Source organism: Leptosomus discolor, chromosome 5, assembly GCF_034619465.1.
Source record: "Leptosomus discolor isolate bLepDis1 chromosome 5, bLepDis1.hap2, whole genome shotgun sequence".
In the NCBI taxonomy this organism is placed as follows: Eukaryota; Metazoa; Chordata; class Aves; order Leptosomiformes; family Leptosomidae; genus Leptosomus; species Leptosomus discolor.
Genome location: NC_141395.1, coordinates 40049952 through 40073749, shown reverse-complemented (window position 1 = coordinate 40073749; position 23798 = coordinate 40049952). Strand labels below are relative to the sequence as shown.

The 23798-nt window shown below is 41.7% G+C and overlaps 1 protein-coding gene across 1 annotated transcript in view; it reads left to right on the top strand.

The window, feature by feature from the left end:
- The first annotated feature begins 2604 nt into the window (after positions 1 to 2604).
- Positions 2605 to 23798, top strand: part of BARD1 (BRCA1 associated RING domain 1) — a 45655-nt gene continuing 24461 nt past the window's right edge. The window contains exons 1-4 of the mRNA XM_086465615.1: positions 2605 to 2756; positions 2896 to 2952; positions 6583 to 6728; positions 13363 to 14342. Of these exons, the coding sequence (XP_086321741.1) occupies positions 2605 to 2756; positions 2896 to 2952; positions 6583 to 6728; positions 13363 to 14342 (1335 nt within the window). The remainder of the gene's footprint in view (positions 2757 to 2895; positions 2953 to 6582; positions 6729 to 13362; positions 14343 to 23798) is intronic.

The following is a 23798-nucleotide window of genomic DNA, read 5'->3' as shown; positions in this document are numbered from 1 at the left end:
AATGAATCACTCGTGACTTTTACATCTTTCTCGAACACAAGTATTTGTTAGATGCTGGCTGCCCAGGGCAGTACTTTGCCTCAGTTTAACTTAGCTGCAAATGTTTGTAAATTTGCACATAATGTCTCCGCACAATGGAGACTATGGGTGCACACATGGATTTATTGAGAGGGATACTAAACATATTTCAGCCGGAGGAAAGGAAGATGAGGTACTTATCTGTTTTATTGTGCTATACAGTACATATCAGCACCTCATATTGTGTGAACATAAATGCCAGGTTGACTCAAGAGATCTATGGATCAAGCATTGTTTGTAACCTGCACTGAATGCTTCAAATTGTGTTAAAGTTTCATCTCAGCAGCGAGGACTTTTGCCATGTTTCAGTGACCCTGCTACACTGGGAGATGGCAGGCGCTGACTTTTTGGAGCACAGGATGAGCACACAACAGCCAAGTAAGAGGCAATAGGATGATAAGGTTGCATCTGGCAACTGTTCATTTTTAAGGGACAAGTGACTGTTTTAGCTTATTTTGTGATTTATTCTTGGGTTTGGTGGCGTGAGGGAGCAGGTTCCTGTCCCAGCTCTTTCCCCTGCAGCCCAAGGAAAGGAATAAGGGTGTCCTGTCCAGCTATGTCCCACACTGTCATCCCTCTCCTGCATCCAGATGTTTTGGTGCATGCACACAGGATGGGAAGAGGCACCATGGGACATGCCAGTCCCCCACCTCGCTTGGCTTGGGCACAAGCTCCCCTTTGCGCAGGACAGAGCCTGAGGCTCCTCTCCCTGCTCCCTTCCTTCTCCAAGATAGGCAAGGAGGATGCTGTGCTCTGAAGCAGCTCACCACAGTCAGCTCCTGCCAGAAACATGCCCAAGCATGCCTGCTGCCCGGGAGCATCCGATACCTATGCGTGTCTCTTAACAAGGTGTGTTTTGCATTTGGTTCTGTTTCACTTCCACGCTTGCCTCTGCGGCTATTGTTTCTTTCCCCAGAGCTGCTTCCCTCCACAGCAGAGGGCCTGCTGATCCCCACTGCCAGGGATTACAGGCTGTTGGCAGAGGGGACACTGCTCAGCGTTATTAATGAAGCGGGCGGTTTCCTGAGCACCAGAAAACAGGCTATTACAGAGATACAACCGTACTTTTCACAGCTGGATCCAAGTGCACAGATAAATATTTAGCCTTCCATAAATAAAGCAGAAAAAAAAAAAAAATCTGAGTTCAAACCATCCCTGGTGTTCAGGAGCCACAAAGGGAATGAACTACTGAAGCAGAGATGCGTGAAACCTTAAAACTGAAGAACCTCCTTTGAAGACAAGGATAATTTATAAAGAAATGTTTTCAGCCCTGATTTAACACTCATCTGAGAAGAAGTCTTTCTCTCTAGATGAGGTAAGAGCGGTGGAAAATGCCCCCATTGCCACCAGTGGTCAAATTAGTTCCTCTTGTCAGGCTGCCATCACTCAGCTGAGTGGCGGTACCCAACATCTTGCTGCTGTTATTTCACCTGACGAGCAGGGACAAGGCGAAACCATTCACCTGCAGGAAGCAAACAGAGTGAGATGTGGGATGAGAAACGCTGCTGAAATTTCGGATGGGCTGCTGGGACACCGCTTTGACGGCTGTTTTTTACGACTGTCGCCAACCAAATTTTGTGGCTCCGCACCGCCACGTCCTTTTATGATGAAGTTCCCTCAAAGAATAACTCGCTCGCTTTAATCATGTTTGCTCCGAGATTTATGGCTTGATGCTTATTCACTGGCAGAGCTCCTCGACATGAAATGTCAGTAAGCCTGTTATAAATTGCTCCTGGCATTCCTGCTCTGTCTTTCATTTGGCCAGGAGTATTTCTACCTGAAAGTGATAAATTCCTGCTATAACTGCTTTATATGCTTCAGTAATTACACTGTACAGGGATGGCGGAGGCTGCGCCTATGGATGTACCACATCAAAACCAGCAACCTGCAAAAAATGGGAGATTGGGCTGAACCCTGAGTGCTACCAGACATGCAGGCTGTAGGAAAAACACCCTTGAACCCCAAAGTAACGGTGACTGGTGAAGTATCTCTGTCAGACTGAAGCTGGTGAATGGGCGGAAAAGAGAGAAGAAAATTAAACTTTTAAAGTCGAGGTGGAAAGCCACGGTGCCCTGCCTGGGCTGGGCGCCAGGCCTGAGGGGAGGAGGCCCTCAACACCATAATGTCACGCCTGCCTGCCCATTTCAGGCCTCGTTTGGGTAGGAGATGTTTGTGCTGCATTAGACACGTTCGTTATAGATTGACAGGTACGACAAAGATGTGTATAGGTGCATTGGGTGTGGGTATTTGGTCGATCTAGACGTTATCTGCGCCGTTTCAACCCTGAATCTACAGTCCGCCATTTCCCTCAGCCCTCCCTTCACGGGTGGCCCCGCCCCTTCCCGCGCGGCCCCGCCCCTCCTCTCGTCCCGCTCCGCTCCCGAAGCGCGGGAAGCGCGGCTGCCCGGCGGCGGTGAGCGCGCCTCCTCCGGATGCGCATGCGCGCTAGGTGGGGCGCAGCCTTCGGCGCTTGCGCAGTGGTGGCGGGCGGGGAATTTAGAGCGGCGGCGGCGGCGGTGGGAGGCCATGCGGGTGGTGCTGCGCGGCCGCTCGGGCAACCGGCCGGCCCCGGGCGGCCAGCCCCTCACCGCCGCCCCCATGGCGCCGCCTGGCCCTCCCTGGGCCCGCACCCGCGCCGCGCTGGGGCGGCTGGAGAAGGCGCTGAGCTGCTCCCGCTGGTAACGGATGCCCCTTTCCCCCGCCTCCCCCCGGCCGTTACGTTCCGGCTGCCAGCAGGCGAGCGGAGCCGCCGCTGGCGCCGTGCCCTTGAGACCGCGTGTGTTAAAACTGCTGCGTTTCTGCTTTGTCTGCCCACAGCGCTGGCGTCCTCCGGGAGCCCGTGTCCCTGGGGCAGTGCGAACACGTCTTCTGCCTGTAAGTAGCGCGGTGCGCCGGGGCTCGGCCGCCCCGCCTCCCTCCCCTGGCCACCGGCGCTTTGAAAAGCGCCACGGGGCCGCCGTCCTCCTTGGTGTTATGCTTTGGAGAAAGAGTCTTAGGGAGGGTACACTGGTGTGCTTTCTGGCCGGGGAGCTGAGTGGTAGAGGAAAGCAGGAGCTGCTGTTGCCCTGTGGGTCCGGCTCACCGCTCTAGGGTGGGTGTCTGGCTTGCTAGATCAAAAGCCAAGCTTTCTTAGACTTCAGGATGTTGGCCAGGTGTGAAGGGAATGCTCAGTCGGATGGAGGGGGGGAGTCCACTTGTAGTGGGGTAGGAGGTGGAAACAACTTCTAGTTCTTCTCATCATCTCCAAGTCCTTCCTCTTCCTCACCGCAAAACAAATAAAAAGAGCAGCCTGCAAAGAAGCTTCCTGTTTCTAAGGAGTTTTTGCTCTGCTTGAGAGGATTGGGTTATGCTTGTCATTGCTTTGACCTTCTGCTATGCTAATGGCTTTGCTCCTTCAGATCTGCCACTGTAACTGTTCCTGTATTCGTGTCTGTCTGAACGTGTTGGGATAGCACAAGTACCTCTACTTATAGTTTGTTAAATAATCTGAGTGTTTAAAAAGGCTAAGTTAGAAATGTCTTGCTAATGAGGCAGTGCTGAGGAGATGGTAGTCACTTGGCCTGCCTTAGGACAACTCATTGCGTCGTTGGTACAGGCAGAGTCCGAAATGTTCGTGCCCCAGTGCCTTATTGAAGGTGGTGGAACCATTTGGCTGTCCTGTTTGTCACAGCTCTTTATGGCATGCAAATGCGAACACGGGCAGTTAAAAGGTCAGTCATATATCTTAAGCAGTTTCTGTGAACAGCACAGTGTCATCTGTTAAAATCCTATAGAGTAGAGAGTATAGACACTTCCTAACCTCTGCTTGTAAGCCAGTCTAGCTATTCAGCTCTGTCTCTTGTTAATACTGTAGCCACGACATCAGTAAAAGCAGGACAACCTGCCCTCTATCTCTTCCTCCCTCCCTAGATCCCTCATGGCTGTGTATTCACTCTCTGTCTTAGCAGCACCTTTCCAGTTGGAACTTAGCGTTGAAGGCCTGAAGAGTAAAATACTAGCCAAAGATTTTCTTGCTTTTTAAGGAGTAACTGATTATGGGACAGATGCCCTCAGTGTCTTGTTCCTCCAGTGTGGATGTATTGAAAGATGCACAAATTATTTCTATCCAGGCATGTGGGTTCTTTCCCAGCTTTGGCCACTAATTGCTGTAGAAGATTGTTTCATCTGAAGCAATTTTTTATTTGTTCTGTTTGTACTACCTGTCCACAGAGTACATGATAACCGCCAGAAGCTTGTACAAGTTAGTTATAAATATGTTCATATCTATCTTACAAAATGTTTTTTGTCAGGTGTAATGTGGATTGCTGAAGGGTAGTGTAAGGGTGGCTTAATAAACATAATTGTTTAGCTGTTGGGCATCTAAGGCCTTGTGGTTTTATTTTGGATAACCTCAGTGTTTTCTAAGTGATTGATTTCAAACACCCACGGTTTGCTGAAGTATTTTTTTAAAGAAAAATTTTCAGGATGTCAGGAGATGGTGCAGTTTGCATTGATGAGGCTGGAAAGAATAGCTTATAGTCTTAAGCACTCATTAGCATCTATTTCTTCCTCCAGACAAAGAGTTTATTTGCTATTATCCAAGTTACTGTTACACATGATCTTTTCTCTTTTGTGTGCCTGACCTTTTAGTCATCAAAATGTCCTTTGGTGATGAGTCTTGGATAGGCTATTTTTTTAAATAAACCTAAGGAAATTTAGATTAATTTGTTTACAAGCAAATTTGATAGGGCATGGATTGAATCTGCAGTGTTCTGACGTGAGCTGATTCTGATCCATTGCAAAAGATGTACGTTTATTAAAATACCCAGGAAGGAGTGGAGTGAATGGCCAGAGCTGGCTTCTGATACACAAAGTGAAATATGTGAAACTAATGAACTGCAATAATCAGGTCACACATAATATAGCTGGCTGTCCCTCACCATGGGTTTTATTACAGACAGGGATATTTATTAAGAGCAGTTTCTGCAGTTTTGTCTGGATAACTCTACTAAGTTAGTTAGTCATTATCCATTAACTATAAAAACCCAACAGGTAGAAGTAATTAGGAAATGTTGTGGTATAAAAGTCATTCTGCATTTCCTTTGCCCTATCCATTACAGACATGGAAGACCCAAGGCCAGCTTTCCTAGCGAACAAGACCTGGTTCGTTCTTATCTTTGCTCCAAGTGATTTGTAAATGTCATCTGGAATGTCAGAGCCAAGAATTGAACTTCGGTCTCCTGATCATAACAGCGCCTCAACCACGAGGTCCTTTGCCTGCTCAGAGCAGGCTGTTTAAAGCACAAAACACCTAGCAGCAATTTTTACATATCGATTTTCCTGTCCTGGAATTAACTGAAGGCATGATACTTGTGTGGTGTTTGAGGGAGACATGCCAGTGCAGAGAAAAGATCTAAAAATAACTCTTCTCTTAAGGAAAGTGGTGGTAGTTATCATTCTGGTATTGTTAACTGATAAGCTACTGGTTTCAGAGTGTCTGACTGTCAGCTTCCAAGCTGACTATATGTTTAGAGTCTAAATGTCTAGACTTTGATCTTCCTCTCTGGATAGCAATGCCTTGATATTACTTGCATTCTGTTCCTCTGAATGTTTAACGTGATCTGCTCGCATTTAATTTTATACTTTTGGCTAGAATTTTGCATGCTACATAGTGGTAAGGTAACAGGGACTTTGGAAATTCAGTCTTGTGAAATTCTAACTTGTTTTTAATAGGATAGATTGGAGTTGAGAAGTAACAATGGCCCTTGAATGTTGCAGTTCAGATGGCAAATGACAAGGTCCTCTTCCTGGACTAATCAAATGACTAAAAGGTTTTAGGCTTATATGGGGAGAGTAGTAGTATTAAGAAGCTACAAGTGTTAAATGACCTTTACTGAGTAAATCCGCTTCCCCATCCACCCTGCCATGATCATCTCCTGACATTAATCCTCTGAAAGAGAGGAGTGGTGGAATACTCTGAACACCTGCAGATCTTTGTGGGACGACTTACAGAAAAGTGTTCAGACAGATGAAATTTCACAAGATCAAGAAAATTTTAAGTAGGAAATAATGGAAATAATGGTTTACAGTGGGTTGGCTTTCTGTTGCTTGTTTAAAAAAAAGAAGGCTGCAAAAGAATAGCCCTGCCTTTAGCTGAGGTGTAGAAGAATGTGTAGTTTTAACTGTTCAAGCCTAGTTGTTATCTGGAGGCAAACAGCAATGGAGCTTTAGTATACCTTGAAATTTTGGATCAGCTTTTGAATCTGTGGGAGTCACAAATTACCACATCCTTCATGACAGTGTCCTGACAAGGCTCTGGAGTTGGCTTGCTTACTTATGGCTTGTCACTTGCCGTGATAAATATGTCCTCTCCTGCATTTGTGACGAACTCATGTGGGCTTTACAATAGTGATTTGTCAATGCTAAAATGAGAGATTCCTGCTGAGTGTTTGGCTGTGAAAATGTTGGTAGCGTGTACAGTAGGTAACTTACACTGAGTAATGCATTTTTACATTTGACTTTCAGATCTTGCGTGACTGACTGTGTTGGCACGGAATGCCCAGTGTGCCACGTGCCAGCCTGGGTGCAAGATGCACAGATAAACCGGCAAATTGATAACATGATCCAGCTTTGCCGCAAACTGCAGCATCTGCTGGGTGCGGACACCTCAGGTAAGAGCAAACCTGGGCCTCTGACAGCCGTTGAATCCAGACCACTCCGTTTAATTTCACAGGCTTTATAGAGAATGAGCAGTGCAGCCCTATTAAGATTCTGAAATGCTGTTCCAAATCACGTTTAGAAAATTTGATTTGAAGAGAACTGTCTGTATGGATTGCTTGTTCTTTGAATCTGTTTTAGTAAGGAATCTGCATGAGTGGGTTAGTCCATAATTCATTAGAATTTGTCTTCCAAAATTAGATGAAAGTGGGATAGATTCCCACGTCACGTGGCAGTTAGTTGCACATAGCAGGGGGCTCAAGTTGTCATATATTGTGCTCCTAGGGGAGCACAAATATGTAGTGTTCTACAATGTACACTTCTTTAGGGGGGCCCTGTTAAAGAACTAATGCATATATTCTCTTGCCTCTTGTGTATTTGTGCACTGAGACATGCATGCTGTCCCAGTAATTTTCAGTTCTGGGGTTTTGCACACAGAAAAAATTATCTGTTTTCCTTGCCTAGAAGGGGAACGAGGCAAGTCTTAACTCATTTGTTTTCTGGTCCCTAACAGTCAGCTAGCCTGCTACAATAGAATTTTGTCATTGCTGACTGTGCTAGAAGGTTGCAGAGATAATACTCTGGGAATTCAGCTCTTTATCAAATTTTAGGCTGATTATCCAAGTAGGAAAAAAATGAAGTGAAATAAGCATAGGTGAATGTGTGTCTTCTGCAAGCTCAAAGAGGAGCGTTTTATGTAATATCAAGTTGTTTTAGAGAACATTCATTTAGCTGTCAGATATGGGAAAGGTAATTCTTCCTTCATTGTTGCTTCCAAATATGTTTGTCTGAATTAAAGATTCTTTTTCTAAGTTTAATCTCATCAGCACCTTCATGTTCATTTACGGGTTAGCTCTTTATTGACATCAAAATGCATTTAAGTGAGGAGGCTGAAGGCCTATGTCCAACTGTAAAGGAATACATTTTATACACATATAAAATCCTATGGTGATTAAGTCTTCTGGAGCATAGAAAATACAGATGATGGCTTAAATAGGATTTCAGGGAAGCATTTTATGCGGTGAAGGCTTTTAAAAACATAGTTGAAAATCTCTGAGAGGAGCTATTTTGTGATGCTACAACTAAGGCATTTAAAATATAGCATGGTAGCAGTATTGATATGTTTAGAAGTTTTGGAGAGCTCTTACAGAAGGATTAACTCTTAAAAATTGGACTGATGTTTAACTGTACTAGATGTTGAAGAATACAGTTAATCCCGTAGTAGTTCTCTAAAAGTTTGCATGGTGCAGCTAAACCACAGGACAAAATGAGATTCTCTATCATTCCTTGTTCTGACTTGAAAGCAGATGCAAAATTGAAGTTTACAACAGTATTTTATTTGCAGCTAAAGTTATGGGAGGTGACTTTCAATCACTTGTAGTCTTGGCGGTGTACTGAGGATTAATGGCCTTTTGCATGTTTCATTTTGCGGTTAAGGGAAAAACCTCCTGAGTTGCTGGTAGTTCATGGTCAGGAATGGTTTGGACACAAAGTAAATGAGCACACCTCTAACAACAGGCAGTTATGTGTTGTAGTATGGCAAATCACAGGATGCTGTAGCTTTAGAGGTTTTGAGAGCGAATCCTTTAGGATGTTTAGTCACTCATCTCTGGTGAATCTGTCACCTCCCGTAGAACTAGGTCTTGAATTTAATGTATACAATGTGAAATACAAGTTTGAGTTTGGAGAATCAGGGTCTTCCTTGTTAAGGAATTGCTTTTATGTTCTTATGGCACTATACTTCTGCCATGTTCCTGTCAACAATATTTTCTTTTCTCTGTTGCTAGAAGGTCAGAAATTGTATTTTATGTTCCAGTAAAGGAAACAGACCAAAAGGTTAATCTAATGCAAATGTGTCGTACTTCCCGTTTTTAATCTATGACAGACCTAGTGAACACAGTAAGTTTTGTGTTGTCTTTAAAAAAAACCACAGGACTACTGTGACTGAAAAGGATAGGGTTACACTCATGTGTTGAATATTTCACGTATAAAAATCCCTGTACCCTGAGGTTCCACAGTAGATATGAGAGATCTCGCTTCGTACTCCATGGGAATAAGAATAGCTTTTTGCCAAACAGCGTGCACGTTCTGAGAAGCAGTAGTAAATAATTCAGGAAAGACTGCACAAAACAGCTAATACTTCCCTTTAATTTGAAAGGAAGCACAGCAAATGACACCACAGAATAATACTGGAGTGACTGAAGGGGAATTGGCAAATGACAAAGCTCAAACTACTAGATAATGCAAACTATAGGTAGCAAATGCTGAGTTGCAAAATTAATTCACTTGTTAGAGATATTATGTCCTTAGTCTGTGGCAAGGTGAGGAGAGCTGTCTGACCTTTTCGCTGCTTAATGTTGTACCTTTATGAGGGTAATTTGAAGCTATCTGGGTGGCAGGCTTCATAGGTTGGGATGTCTGCACCTCAATCTTGAGCTCTGAGGTGGCAGAGTTCAAGATATCTTGAGAATTGGAGTTGGTGGGATGATGGGCTTCCTAGATGGGTAATTAGTTAAGAACTTGCTGAATCATGGGCGTAGCATGTATAGTATACTAGAGATGAAGAAGGTTGATGGACAGTAATGATTTTGAAAGTGAATTTCTAAATACTTCAGATTTTTCTGTGTAATCTTCTTTAAAAAGAGTTTGTCGTAGATTTTCACAAGTGTTTATAGATGGTTTTACCTTATACTTTGTAAAATAATGTGCTTCACACTAATGCAGTCAAACAGAAAACCTTCCTCCCCCTTTGTCATACAGAGCTAGACCTTGCAGGTGTTGGCCAAAGCTTCCGAAGCTCATGTTAATGCTGATGGACACTAGGAGAGATTAACTTTTGAGTAGTCTTTAGAGTTTCATAATTTAGTTTCACACTTATTGATGTGGAGCAAAAGATGTTCAACTCCTGTTGTAACAGATTACATTGCCTTTCATGTCTGCTATGACATTTTTTGTAATAGCTGGAGATGAGTTTTTGAATAGCTGGAATTTCTCCCTTTTCCCCCCTGTGTTGAATACTTAACTTGCAAAATAATCATTCTTCAGTGAAGGCACTAATGTTGCACAGATGGTACCAAAGCACTTCCCTTTGATTTTTAATAAGGGACTAGTTTGTCAAAGAGATTTCTCAACTTCTGTTCTGAAACCCATAATAGAGAATAATTTGAAAGGCACACAATGTGCATCATTATATTCCTTTGATGCAGATTAATGATAGCTAAACCGCATTTTCTAATTGCTCCTTTTTTTCCTGTGCTAGCCTGTTATTGCATTACAGCAGAACTTGGAGATGTAGCTCTCTAGTTGCAAGGCTCTGTGTATCTCCTAATATTTTTGTTTGCTCTCAATCCTGTTAACACTTAAGAAATTCAATGCTAATACATGTCAGCATTAAGAAACTTGTGCTTATTATGTGCAAGTAAGTCTAATTTAGAAAGAATTAATTTAATATTATGTATATGTTACATTTAATAGGTAATGGAGAGTAAATTTACTGCATTTATTATAGGCTGGTTCTAATAGTGTTATTGTGGATAGTCTTTACACCATTGGGAATGCTAAAATTCTAGAATTAGTAAGGCAGGCTTTACTGATTAACCTTGTCTCAATGTATCTCTAAAAATTTTGGGAGGATACTTATGTTTTAAAGACAACTAAATCTTAATCGCATATAGTAATTTTTTCCATTCCTGTTGAGATGTAAGCTCTGACTTCCAGCTTGGAGATGGCGAAGAATTCCTTTGGATCGATTTTTCTATGAGCAATTTTCTCTGAAGGTAGTTTAACTGCGTGTACTTAGCTACCAGATAATACCCTCTTTATATAAATGAATATTTACATATTAAACAATAAGAACTTCCTTTCAGCTTCTTAGCATTGTGTCTCCTCTCTCCCTCTCACAGCTCAGGGTCCATCAAAGGATTAGATTTTCAGGGAGGGTAGATTGGCCATTTGTCTTTATTACTTCTGCTCCCTACCTCAAACGCATTGGAAATGCAGAAAAGGGGCCGCAGAATCTAAGAATAATCACTTTTAGCAGATGCTACTCAGAACTGTTCAGGTAGAGTTGATGTTAGCTACAGAGTATTCTGAAGGATGGAGTTCCTGAAGAATGGCTGAGACAACACATGCCCTGGCAGAAATTGCAGTTTCTTCCCCAGCAGGCTTTGGAGATGCCCTGGGTGTGCATGGCTGGCCTCTCATTGTGGCAGATCTTTCACAGTATGCGTGGCTTTTTAATTGAGTTCCGCAAGCACTTCCCTGTTGTAAAGTGTGCAACATACTCTTTTACACCTAAAGTAGTTGCATGTGAGGAAAAGTAGTCCTGGGAAAGTTATTTATTTGGTGTATTTTCTGTATTTTTCCTGAAAATTTATCACATTTATTTGGTGTATTTCAGTAACCTGATTAGTAAGTCCCTGTTGAGCAACCAGTAATGAACATAGCAGTTTAGGAACCCTTGTGGTTGATTTTTTTACAAGGTGTCTTGCTGCCAGAAGGGGTATACACATAGCTTCCAGTGTAAATACTTAACTGGGTTACACTGCTTTAGATTATACTTCTGAATGACAGTGTCTTTGATTGAATTTGTCACTTGGACTTTAAAGTCTTACTGTACTACACACATCAAAAAATTCTGGCTATCACAAAATTGTTGCACAAATTACCTTTCCACACTGATTTCATTCTTTCTCTTTTCTTGGAGATGTCTGATAGTTCTAGCAAGGTAAATATTTTAGAAGGAAATCTGCTAGTTGTGTAAACAGAAGGCAAGACAAGTAGATGGGAACTATGTTTCATATTTTGCATCTGTTTGCAATCAAGCACTTCCTTTTTTTGGATGTTATTGTCAGAATGAAATTGGATACAATATCTTTCTGAAGGCTAGCTAGTTAAAAGATTTCAGTCTGTTTTTTTTCCTGTTTGCACCAAGCCTAGCCCTACAGGAAAACCAAATAGCTGCAGTTTTTGTACTTGATGATTATCTTTAGATACCTAGATGATCGATTAGCTAGCCTCAAGCTGTAGTCTTAAAAGACATTTTTGGTCTGATACCTTACCTGTTCCTCTAGCTAAATCTCCTAATACCTAGCATATTTGATTCAAGGGGTAAGTAGGGTAATTTAAATCAAGATTGAAGAAAAATTTAACCTCGAAATATTGCTTTAAAAGAAAACCGCTATTTGAATTGCTAGCTGTACAGTTCTAAGTGACACTTCAAACTTTTTTTATGGCTAGGGAATTGGGACTAGTTTGTCCGCTCTCTGTGCGTGTATCACAGCTTGCTGTGGAGAAGAGGCTGTAGTTACTAACACCAAAAATAGAAGAGAAGGTATGGAGAAGACAAATTATCCACAGAAAGTTAATGCACTGGGGTGAAAGTAATAAGTTGTTGTGGTGACTGTCTGTTGCTTTTAACAATCAAGACTTGATATAATTTATTTGAATAATGTTTGAAAAAACTCAACCCTAATATTGGTCTTAGTTATGTTTAAAAGTCATAATAATAATACCCTACTTGCCTCACTAGGCAAAATTAATACTGCTTTTGTGACTGATTGCTGTAAATCACCAGGACTTTGGTGAATGGTAGACCCTGAGGTTGGAGTCAACAGAAAGAATGAGTTCTGCATTTGCTTTGGAGGACTTGTCCAAGGAACCTAAAATAACTTAGGTTTACAAGAAGGAATCTGTAAAATGTCTGTTATAGTTCTTTTGCACTGAAAGAGCTGTTGTCAAATTAAATTAGTGTCTAACTTAGAAGTCACTTTTTGCTTCTTAATTTATTCTTAAGCCATTGTGGATACCATTTATAGCCCTTGTTCTCAACTATTATTTCATGCACTGGGAGTACAGGATATTCCTGTCACCTTGGTTATTGATTCGTATGTGCTCTACAATGTGACTTACAAAATTGCTTCGCTGCATGTTTTTAAAGAGATGTTTGAGATCATCAAAATGTTTAGCTTCCTTGGAATTGGTGCCAAGGGGTAAAGGATCAAATGGCAGGACACAATTACTTACAGATTTTTCTATATATTCCTCTGATTTGTCTGCTATATCTGTAGAATCACTCAAAATTTCTCAGGAGTGTTCAACATTCTCATGAGTGTTATTTTTGCTTGCTTGCAGTTATTCTTCCTGTTCATCTTCAGATGGACTGTAATATCTTTTTAGAATATTGTTTCTGTCCTCTTTTGTGTATGCACAGACTACTTTGTTAAATCTGTTTCCAAGGAAAACTCAGTGAGAACCAGCTTCTCTCCTCTGTAATCTGTTCAAGAATCTTTTGTGCACACGCTGAGTTGTGAACCCAGATGATTGAGGAAATTTCTGTACCAGGGTGCTCACTTGCCTAGTGGATATCTTGAGCTGTGCTGGGATCCCTGAACTTGAGTGGCGTGTGACCTTGCTAATTGTTTTAAAGCCATCACATGTGTCTCTTTCAGAAGAAGTCAAAGCACTTGTAGGTTGTTTTTAGTAACAGTTCATCAATTATTACAATTGTTATTCTGATATTTTTTCTTTGCAATCTTCCACTGAAGCGTACTCTATAAATTTGTTTTTCTTCTTCCCTAATCCACTTAGAATCAATGGAAAACGAAGCCACACCAACTGACTCAGACATAGGAAAAAAGAAAAAGAGAGAGATAAAAATGTGGTTCAGCCCAAGAAGTAGGAAGATTCGATGCATCCTGAACAAGAGTCAGTCTAAGACCAAAAGTGATGATCTTTGTGAAGACCTAGCTTCAGTTTATGGTTTCTTTCCTTCCCCTCCTCATGAAAAGCTCACCAAGCCAACAAAAAAACCAACACAGACACGGAGTAAGAAGATGAAGAAGAAACGTCTAGCAAACATTAACAAAGTGTGGAGCTTAGAGAAGCCTCATGAGCACAAAGGAGGAGTTGAGAAGATGACTCTCAAGGAAAAGTGTGTGACCATCTCCAGTCAACCGGTAGTACTGTGCACTCCAGAACCAAATAGCCCTGAAAAGACACTTCAGCAGGAGTCTCTAAAGGAAGCAGACTCCTGCAAAAATATGGAAAATGTGGAAAAATCACCACAGGTGAAATCCTCAGGTGAGGTTGCTTGCCCTGTGCAAGTCAGCAAGGAAAAAAGTTGTGCTATGGAGACATCACTGCCAATAGAAAATGAAACTACACCTTTAAAACGTGGAAGGGAGCAATCCAGCCTTCCAGTAACTTCTCAGTCTAAGAGACCAAGAAGAACTGAGAGGAGCGATATTGGGAAGTCAGTCAGTCAGGCAGATTGCTTAGAGGAGTTCCCTTGGGGTTGCCCCATATCCCCAGCAACTGAACCCAAGACACCAGTTCAGACTTCTTCCTCTGTATTGAAACCCACTGACACTGTAATGAAGACAAGATCTGCAGCCTTTCAAGCAACAAATAGTCCTTCACTTCCAAAATCTCCCTCTACCCCATCTACTTCTAAGACTTGTAGTCAAGTACGAACACCACACAGTCCTGGGCTGAAGTCAGCTGGTGGTAACATAATTGCCAGAAGAAATTACAAAGGAGAAACTTTGCTCCATGTTGCTTCTATCAAGGTAGGACCGTCATCTTAAACAGAGGTTTAAAAAAACAATGTTGTGTTAAAAATATCCTGGAAACCATTACTTCAGTACATCGTATTTCTAGGGGGGGAAATTTTGTCTTGTGATCTTTCTTCTGGGTTTGTTGGGGAGTTTCCAACCTGATTTTCTGATTTCATAAAGAAATGGCTATTGGCATGATCAAAGATGGTTTTACTTGGGTAACTCAATGTACTACAGCTCAATTACAACTATGAGTTCTAGGAAGTGATAAGCATTCAAATGTTTTGGCCTTAAGTGCCAGAAAGCTGTCTCTGTGATTTGTCATAAGGAGTTATCTAAGTATTTTGGATCTCGTAGTGATCTTGATCAGTTTAACTTGACCTGGTAACTCAGCCAGGACAAGATCTGCATAATCTACGTGAAGATAACTTGATGCAACCTTAACTGAGGTTAACTATTTCATAATCTTTGAGATCTTCCATCTGATGCAGATATTGGCTCAAGAGGAATGAAATGCTGCACCCTGGGATTCCCATACTGAGCCCTAAGCTCTGAGTGTGCAATCCTCACAGATAGTGGAGAAGGGAGAATTAGCAGAGAGTTGGGATGTTATCATAGACTTCACTTTTATATAGGATCAATGTTATTCTTGGAATGACAGCTGTCACTTATTTTGCTGCTGTTATCTTAGCCAGTTCCTGCTGTGGTAGAACTTCATGGCTTTGCTCTTTGCAGGGGCTGTCCTTGCCTGTTACTGTGTAAAAGCAGCAGGCAGGTAGGGTAAGCTGAATGCTTCCAATCAAACTCACCAGATACACTAATATGGCAGCTCTCTTCTGAGAGGTCACCTCAAAGAGTTTGTAGTCTGGCAACTTAAATGTACATTGTGCTACATCATAATATAGAAATACTGTGTAGTTATAAACTGCCTATACTGGTAGAATTGATTCACCTGTAAGCATCCTGACATTTATACAGCATTTCTATTTGTTGAGACAAAGGCTGTTCTTGATAAAGAAATGTGTCCTCTTTCAAAGGCATTCTAATAAGCTGCTGCTGCATGAGACCTTTTTAAATGGAAGTGACAGCTGAACTGAATTGGGTTCAACTACCTTAACTTGGTGCCATTAATATGGAATTAGGGAGGAGAAAATGGAACATTGTCCTCATAGGACTCAAGAGCTTTAAAGGATGGATCTTGTTACCTCTTGTCATAAGTCCTGTATATTCCTCTTTATTAAAGCACTGTTTACAAATTATCCTTACATGATTTTCTGGGAATTTGGAAGGAATATGGTCATGACTGACTGGTTTAAAAAAAAAATTGATCTACCTTGACAAGTATTCACACAGGTATGGTTTCCAGCAATATGTCTGATAGTTCTTTGGAACACAAGTATTTAATCTAAGAAAAGAGAGCATCTCTGCTGCTTATTGTGAGACTTGGAGTAAACAGTGATATGCCAATAAGGTGTTTTTTGTTGCAAAGTGTTTTGAAGGTAAATGAGTAGACATCAAACTATAGTTCATGCTATAGGCAAAAAGAATAAACAAGTTTAGCTTATCCAAGTTCAGTGGTGTAGCTGGCACTACTTGTTGACGTTAGTACAGCCCTCCCTGAGAAAGGGCTAGTGCTGTTCCAGTGGGCTGAAAAGCTCATGATGTAGGTGGTGGGGTGGGCTTACATGTGAATGCTTTTTTCAGTCCTGTGTGAATTCATTTTGATGTTTTAATGTTTATAATTATTGAGCTAAAATTGCATGTTGCTTCTGTTCCTCATTAGTTCTGCTGTGGTTTTAATTCATCAATTCCATTTGCATTGAGGTGCTTGCTTGTAAAGGCTTGTTTAACTAGGTAGGGCTTTGGGGTGATCCCAAAGTTACCACTCTCTTTTAAATGTAATTAAATAAGGCAAGGAGAGTGGTTTCTTGGTTATGGTTGTAGTTTTCTTGCATATATCTTTGTTTCCATCTACTAAACTTCCAGTGCAACTCTGAGAAGGTTGTTTTACTGTCTCTGAACCTCAGTTTCTCATCTGTAGAAGGAGGCTGTACGGATTTTCTCCTTTGTGGTGTTCTTTGTTCTTGTTGTATAGCTTAATCATGGGTATATTATGGCATTCCTAAAAGTTGCTGCATCCCCTGGTAGTCAATAAGTGTAGGCACAGTTACTAACTAGTCCATGTCAAAGTGGATTAAGACTGATCAAGCCAGTATGATGCAAGGACTTGGTCTTTCTAGAGAACTATTGGTCATGGTAATTTTTCTGTTTCTGGAAGAAATACTTCTCTTCCAGTTTGATTTTATAGGTGACTTTTTTCTTGTTCTTTCCACAGCCAGTAATGTTTTTCCATGTGTGTAATGGGAAAGACTTGTAGCTGCCACCCTCCCCCTAAAGTGAAATAGTCTAATTCTCTGGGACTTCATTAATTATAAAAATAAATCATTATTTTTGTTAGCTGTTAGGGTCTAATACCCTGAATTTAATTAAAACTAATTGAGTTCTCCCTTTTTTCTTATTTAAAAGAGATAATAAACAACATCAGGCATTAAAATTAAGTGTATTGTGCTGTTTCAGTTGATTCTGAGGGATTGTTCCCATTTACTACTAGTAGTTATTAACTTACTGAAATCAAAATGGTTCTCAAGAAAGGTTCTAGCATGGATGAATTTAATGCTGAGTTAAATTAATAAATTAAAATAAATGTGGCTCTTCCCATAGCAAACAGCAGTCGCTTATCTTCCTCCATAGTCATTAAAGGTGAAATTTCCAATAACTTAAAATACAAAACATGGCCTATGACTCGTAATATTCTAAACTGGTGGGAAATTGCACAGTCAACAGCCCTTCCACATAGGCATTATTTTACAGTAAAATAACGAGTTGTTTGCCAGACTGGCTCTTATGTGCCAATTAAAAATGCAGCACAATCTACTGAACTAGTTAGTACAGAATCTTAAATCTACTATGGAGAGAAAAGAGCATAGTTTCTTGATACAGTATTTCAGGTCTTGATTGTGCCTATGTCTCTTCTGCATTGACGATGGAGGTGATGGGGCAGTTCACAGTGGAATTGCTGCCAGTGTGGATTCTGGGGAGAGCAATAGCAAACTGCAAGGCAAGAGGGTAAAGAGGACCATGGCAAGAGGGTAAAGAGGACCATGGCAAGAGGGTAAAGAGGACCATGGCAAGAGGGTAAAGAGGACCATGGCAAGAGGGTAAAGAGGACCATGGCAAGAGGGTAAAGAGGACCATGGCAAGAGGGTAAAGAGGACCATGGCAAGAGGGTAAAGAGGACCATGGCAAGAGGGTAAAGAGGACCATGGCAAGAGGGTAAAGAGGACCATGGCAAGAGGGTAAAGAGGACCATGGCAAGAGGGTAAAGAGGACCATGGCAAGAGGGTAAAGAGGACCATGGCAAGAGGGTAAAGAGGACCATGGCAAGAGGGTAAAGAGGACCATGGCAAGAGGGTAAAGAGGACCATGGCAAGAGGGTAAAGAGGACCATGGCAAGAGGGTAAAGAGGACCATGGCAAGAGGGTAAAGAGGACCATGGCAAGAGGGTAAAGAGGACCATGGCAAGAGGGTAAAGAGGACCATGGCAAGAGGGTAAAGAGGACCATGGCAAGAGGGTAAAGAGGACCATGGCAAGAGGGTAAAGAGGACCATGGCAAGAGGGTAAAGAGGACCATGGCAAGAGGGTAAAGAGGACCATGGCAAGAGGGTAAAGAGGACCATGGCAAGAGGGTAAAGAGGACCATGGCAAGAGGGTAAAGAGGACCATGGCAAGAGGGTAAAGAGGACCATGGCAAGAGGGTAAAGAGGACCATGGCAAGAGGGTAAAGAGGACCATGGCAAGAGGGTAAAGAGGACCATGGCAAGAGGGTAAAGAGGACCATGGCAAGAGGGTAAAGAGGACCATGGCAAGAGGGTAAAGAGGACCATGGCAAGAGGGTAAAGAGGACCATGGCAAGAGGGTAAAGAGGACCATGGCAAGAGGGTAAAGAGGACCATGGCAAGAGGGTAAAGAGGACCATGGCAAGAGGGTAAAGAGGACCATGGCAAGAGGGTAAAGAGGACCATGGCAACAGCTGCACTGTTACAAAGGAGTGGATAGGGGATAGCTGGGAGAAGGCTTTGATTTTTTTTTTTTGTGCTTCAAGTTAGAAGCAATTAGAGTTCTCTGTTCTGAGGAAAGAAGAAATTGCATCTATGCAGACCGTCTACTTAGCCTGAAGGAAGGAGGAGCATTGGGACCAGTTTTGGTTACCTCTTGTTCCAGGGACCCTTTAGTTTTGACAGTTGACTAGGAGGGCCTTCATGAAGTCTTCACCCATGGCTAGCCTGCTGTGCTGGGCTGTTCAAATTTCTTATACTTAACACCATAATAGTTACTAGATAACTCCTTCTGACCCAGTGAGACTGTTTTTCCTTTTTATTGCTTTGTTACCAGTTAATGATACATTAGAAAGGAGAGTGAAAGAATATTTTTGTGGTTTTGTGAGCATGTGATGGCCAACATCAGAATACCTTTGAGTTCTTTTTTCAGGTGTCTGACCTAGTCAGCTGTGCAGTTCCTAGCTTTTGGTACCAGATCGTTGTGTATCATGGTTGAGTGTTCGATCACACATGCAGATGAGAGCAACATCTCTCCTCCTGCATTTCCTCTTTAGCCTTTATGTACAAGAGGGGAGTTGTGCTGCTGCGCAGTCGGACACTCCCAACCTCCCCTGAGCAAAAGGCAATGGAGGCATGGCACCATTCCTGCCAGCTGCTTCACAGTGAATGGTCCAAGGTCTTCTTGTCCAGACCTCATGATTGTCTGGCAAGTGACATAGCCGTGTGTATAATACTCATTTCACTGGAGAAATGAGGTCTGGCAGAAATTAGCAGGATGACTCAGATGCAGGTGTAGCACCTGAGACTGCTTTGAAGTGGTAGTTTGACTCTTTAATGTTAAAGTCAAGGGGTATAAGAATGGTAAGCTGCCTCCCGATTATGGGTAGTATCCAGCAGGTAGCTTAAGACAAATATGGAGCAGTGTAATGGTTTCAAATGCAGAGTATGAAAATTGGCTATGAGTCAAAGCAATCTGTCTTTCGAAGGGCTGATTTGAAAGCTTAGAAACAAATTGCTATTTCTTTTTCAGTAATGCTTGCTTGTTACTCCTCTTATTTCTGAGGTGGGTTAAACTTCTTGAATGTTTTCTTGTTAAAGGTTAAGCATAGCTACTTAGTTAATAAATGGTCTGCTGGGTAGGGAATTAGTTTGGAGAAATTTGAGGCGAGAAGCTTGCTGATTCTTGGAAAGAGTTGGTTGGAGCATTCACAGTTACTGTAAGCACTCTGAAATTCGTATTTACCCTCTGAGCTCTTATGGGTTGTAGTTAAGTTTTCCTCTTCCCCACCTCCTGCAGTAACTTAAACAAGCAAACGTATTTGGGTTTGAAAGGGAGTACATTTATTTGACCTAAAGATTGAAGGCACTTGGTTACCTTTGCAAATAAAGGGAGAAGTGTTTGGTTGAAGTGGTACAGGGTTTTAGCTTCACTTTCATGTGCTGCCCTAATTCTTTGGATCTCTCTTTTGAACTGGTAGAGTATGTTTTCATTAATTTAAATGTGACTTTTGGGTGGAAAATATCTATGGTTTATGGAAGCAGTAAAGGGTAAAATGGAAAATAAAACTTATAAAATAGGGCTGAGAGGAAACTTGCAGTTCTTAACTGTCTGCGTTAATGTCATGACACAAGTGACTTGAGGTGAAAGAAAAAAAACCAACCCCCTACCCCCAAACAAAACAGCAAAAAAAACCCCACCCAACCAAAAACCTTGGCTAAGCCAACTGAGAATGGTTTTCTGGTCTCATGCCATCTGCCCCTGCAGGAACTAAATTTTCATTGGGAGGGAAGTGTTTTTAAAGCTGTGTAAATACCCTTCTCTGTGTAAGCTAATGCTGTCATCTTGATCTGCCAAGAGATGGCCCCAATGCCTTTCTTGCTTCTGTGGTTTTCAGAGCTCCCTTCAACTGTAGCAGAGGAAGAGCAAACCTATTGCGTTATTGTGTTGCCACTATACATAAGCTTTGTTATGAGCTTAAAATGTCCTTTGCTTTATTTCTTCCAAACAGATAATTTTACATTCTGCAGTACTGTCTGCCTCTTCAGAAGCTGGTTGTAATCCTTCCTTGAAAATGAGATTTAAAAATAAACACTTCCCTGTGAATTGTTAATATTAGCATTTTTCTACCCGGGGTTTGTCCTGTTCTCTTGTTTCTAAACAAGTAGTATCTCCAGTTATGTTTTCAGTCTGCTGTTGCTGCAGTCTGCTAAGACAAGGTGTAAAGGCCCGTCTTCATATCATCTGGTTTGGGTATGACTGTATTTGGGACTAGTGATTTTTATGCGAGCATTGTTGGATCAAGTAAACTCAAGGAGTTAAATGTACTAAGTCTGTTTCAATACTAATCAAAGCACAACCTTATGAAGCATGCTTGTTAATTAATCTCAAAGCAATAGGTGGGTATAGCTGCAGTCTCTTCTGAAAGACGTGATATATAGATATTTCTGGCTAGGACTTGCCCCTAGCAGGTACTTAACCTTTCTTGACTATAGTTGAGCAAAACATTTATTAACTTTTAAAGGTATGGGTGATTCCTTCAGCTCTGATAGAACTGATCAATGTGTTAACTGTACTTTTTTTACTTTTGGATCACTCTCAGATGATGGTGGTCCTCTTTGCAGGAGGGACCCTAATACATCTGCTAAGGATCTGCTGCTTGGAATTTTTTTCCTCCTTTTTCTTTTCAACTAAATATTCAGAATAGTAACTGACTGAAGATCCTCTGAGGGGACAAAAGGCATGTTCTCCTAGCTACAAACTTGTAATCCTGATTGACAGTACCCATCCAGTCATTGCACAGTACAACTGGCATGACAGCTTCCCTTCCCTTTCTGTCCCTCTCATTGCGAAGTGCTGGTTGCAGGGAGCAGATTCCCTTTACAGCTGAGGTGATGATGATATTTTTCTTCTGTAAACAGCAAAACACTAATTTTCTAATTTTGATTTAGACCTGGATTTAGTTCTGTGGATGTCAGTACTGGCGTCCATACCAGCAACTTTTCCTTTGGTAAAACTGCAGCAACATTTTACAAATCAATGTTCACATAACTGCTCTGAAAAGCTGTGATACTACCTAATGCCCACACAAATTATTAGCTATGCTTACTGCTCTAAAAGAGTACTCCTGAAATGTCAAACCCTTGCTGTACACGTTTGCAAACTTAACTTTAAATGATAAGCTCAGATCTCACTCATTATAGATAATTGTATCTTCTCTCTGTAGAAAAAGATCTAATGCTGAGCACTGTCTAGTACCTTGCAACCTTAAAGTATGCTAACAGCAGTGTATTCTTTAATTGCTTTGAAAGCTAACATTTTGCTGGGACATGTAGGTTGTGAGTATACTGTGAGATTCCTCTGTGTTAATTTACTTGACTGTTGTAAAGCCAGTGATTCTCAGCATTTTTTTGGTGAATTTTGAGTTTCCAGTTGTTGCTTGCTGGATTTTTCTGTTGAGCAGAGTCTGTCTTAATATTTTCTCTAACTAAAGAGTGAAGATTAGAGCTATTTTGCTTTTCCAAAGTGTTACTTGATAATAAAAAGTGGGATTGTTTCTTTTTGTTGTATTTAAAGCTTAATTTAATATTCTCTTACTTTTCTAAGGTATGCTATGGAGTTAACAGGAATTCCTTGACTTGCCACTATTTAAGGGCACGGAACTTTCTGTATATCATGGGTTAAAATTCTTTTCTGTCCTTCATGTCCTAATATTTATATGTTGCAAGTTTGGCCAGGGACAAGAGCTAGATACAGTTTATATTGGGGGCCGTGATACCCTGGTCTAGGGAAAGTTAGTGGTCATATTGAAATGTTTGGTGGTGGGTCATGAAAAACAAACCAAAAACCAAACAAGTAAACACACATGCCCCCCAAAAACCCTGAAACCTAAAGTAAAAATAATTGGGGTGTTGGTGGCAAGCCATGCAGAAACTTGATGCCTGCTAGCCTTTAAAAAAGCTTGCATTGTTTGGGTAGTTTTGGTCATTAGATGACATTGTCAATCTCCTCCTTCCCTGTTACCCCATCAGCTGAGAAGTGGTGGGTAACTGCTCCTAATCTGTAATAGTGCAGGTAAATCTTTGCTTTGGCCTGAGAGGTGGTACCTGATGCAGAGAGGTGCCAGACAGCCTGACCATGTTAGTTGTGTACCTGCAGCTGTGGAGTGTGATAGGTAGAGACACGGACAATTTAAAGTGTCAAAATCCAATGCGAATTTTATTATATTAGCAAGCGAACAAGAGCAAAGGCAGCGCTGGGCGGCCGGGGAGTCTGCGCTCCGCCAACGGCTTGCGACTTCCTGTCTCGTGTAAGCACATTATATACAGTCTCATTTCCTGTATTCGCGATGTCGCAATCAGGTCGATACTCTGCCCATGTTCCTTCTTATGCTAGGGGGTCTTTCTCTGCCTCCTGGTGGTCGTAAGGATGAAGGCTGAAGGTCTACCTTGTTGCCCTGTGGGTGAACTTATGCAAGAATGTGATTACTCAACCCCCTCAGCTGCGGGTCCTGTTTGCTTTGCCAGATGTCCTTCGGTTGGGCTATCAAGCCTTGCGGGCACATAAATCTTCCATCCATACCTTCCCATACAGGTTTAATGAACAAAGCACAATATGTTACTTATTACAGAGGGTTCCCAGCATTGCAGCAAAAATTTTGGAACAGAATTCATAGTGCCTCTTCAAGTAGGACAGGCCTTTGCAATTGCTGCTTTGTAGTGATTAATGCCAGAAGCAGAAACTGGCTGATGTGGCACAAAGTGAGTTTTAGGTACCAACGTGCTGGGGTGCTGACAGTGCTGTGAAAGGAGAAGGGGGTCAGAGTCTGTCTGGTTTTTAGTCTCTTTGGGTTACTTTTCCCACCTGCTTTTAGGATGACCTGCACTGCAGAAGTTTCTTTGCCTCTGCTTCCACAGGAGGATTCTCCTTGCCTGTTCATAGTGGTATCTGCGTATGCTACAATCTTTCCAACTTTCCCTCTTATACTTGCCTTTTAAGTGTCAAAAACCTTACTCACAAATTCTGTCCAGTTGTTTCCTTCACCTTGATTCTACTCGGCCTCTTTCCTCTTCCCATAGTCTCTGCGTCAGTTTGCGCCCTTTTCCACATATATTTCCTTGCTTACAGTACGAACTGACTATATAATGTTCTTACAAAAAGCAAATGAAAACTAATTTGGTAGAATAACTGTCAGAAATTGCCAGCGAGATTCAACATGGGTAGTAATTGCAGTGTTAAATAAAACACTTTCCCTTTTCCTTTTGACTTGTGGGAAAACAATTTATAGAAGCTTGTCAGGCTTATTAATCTATTTCATCTACGCATGCTTCTAGCCAGTTATTGAGATTAGT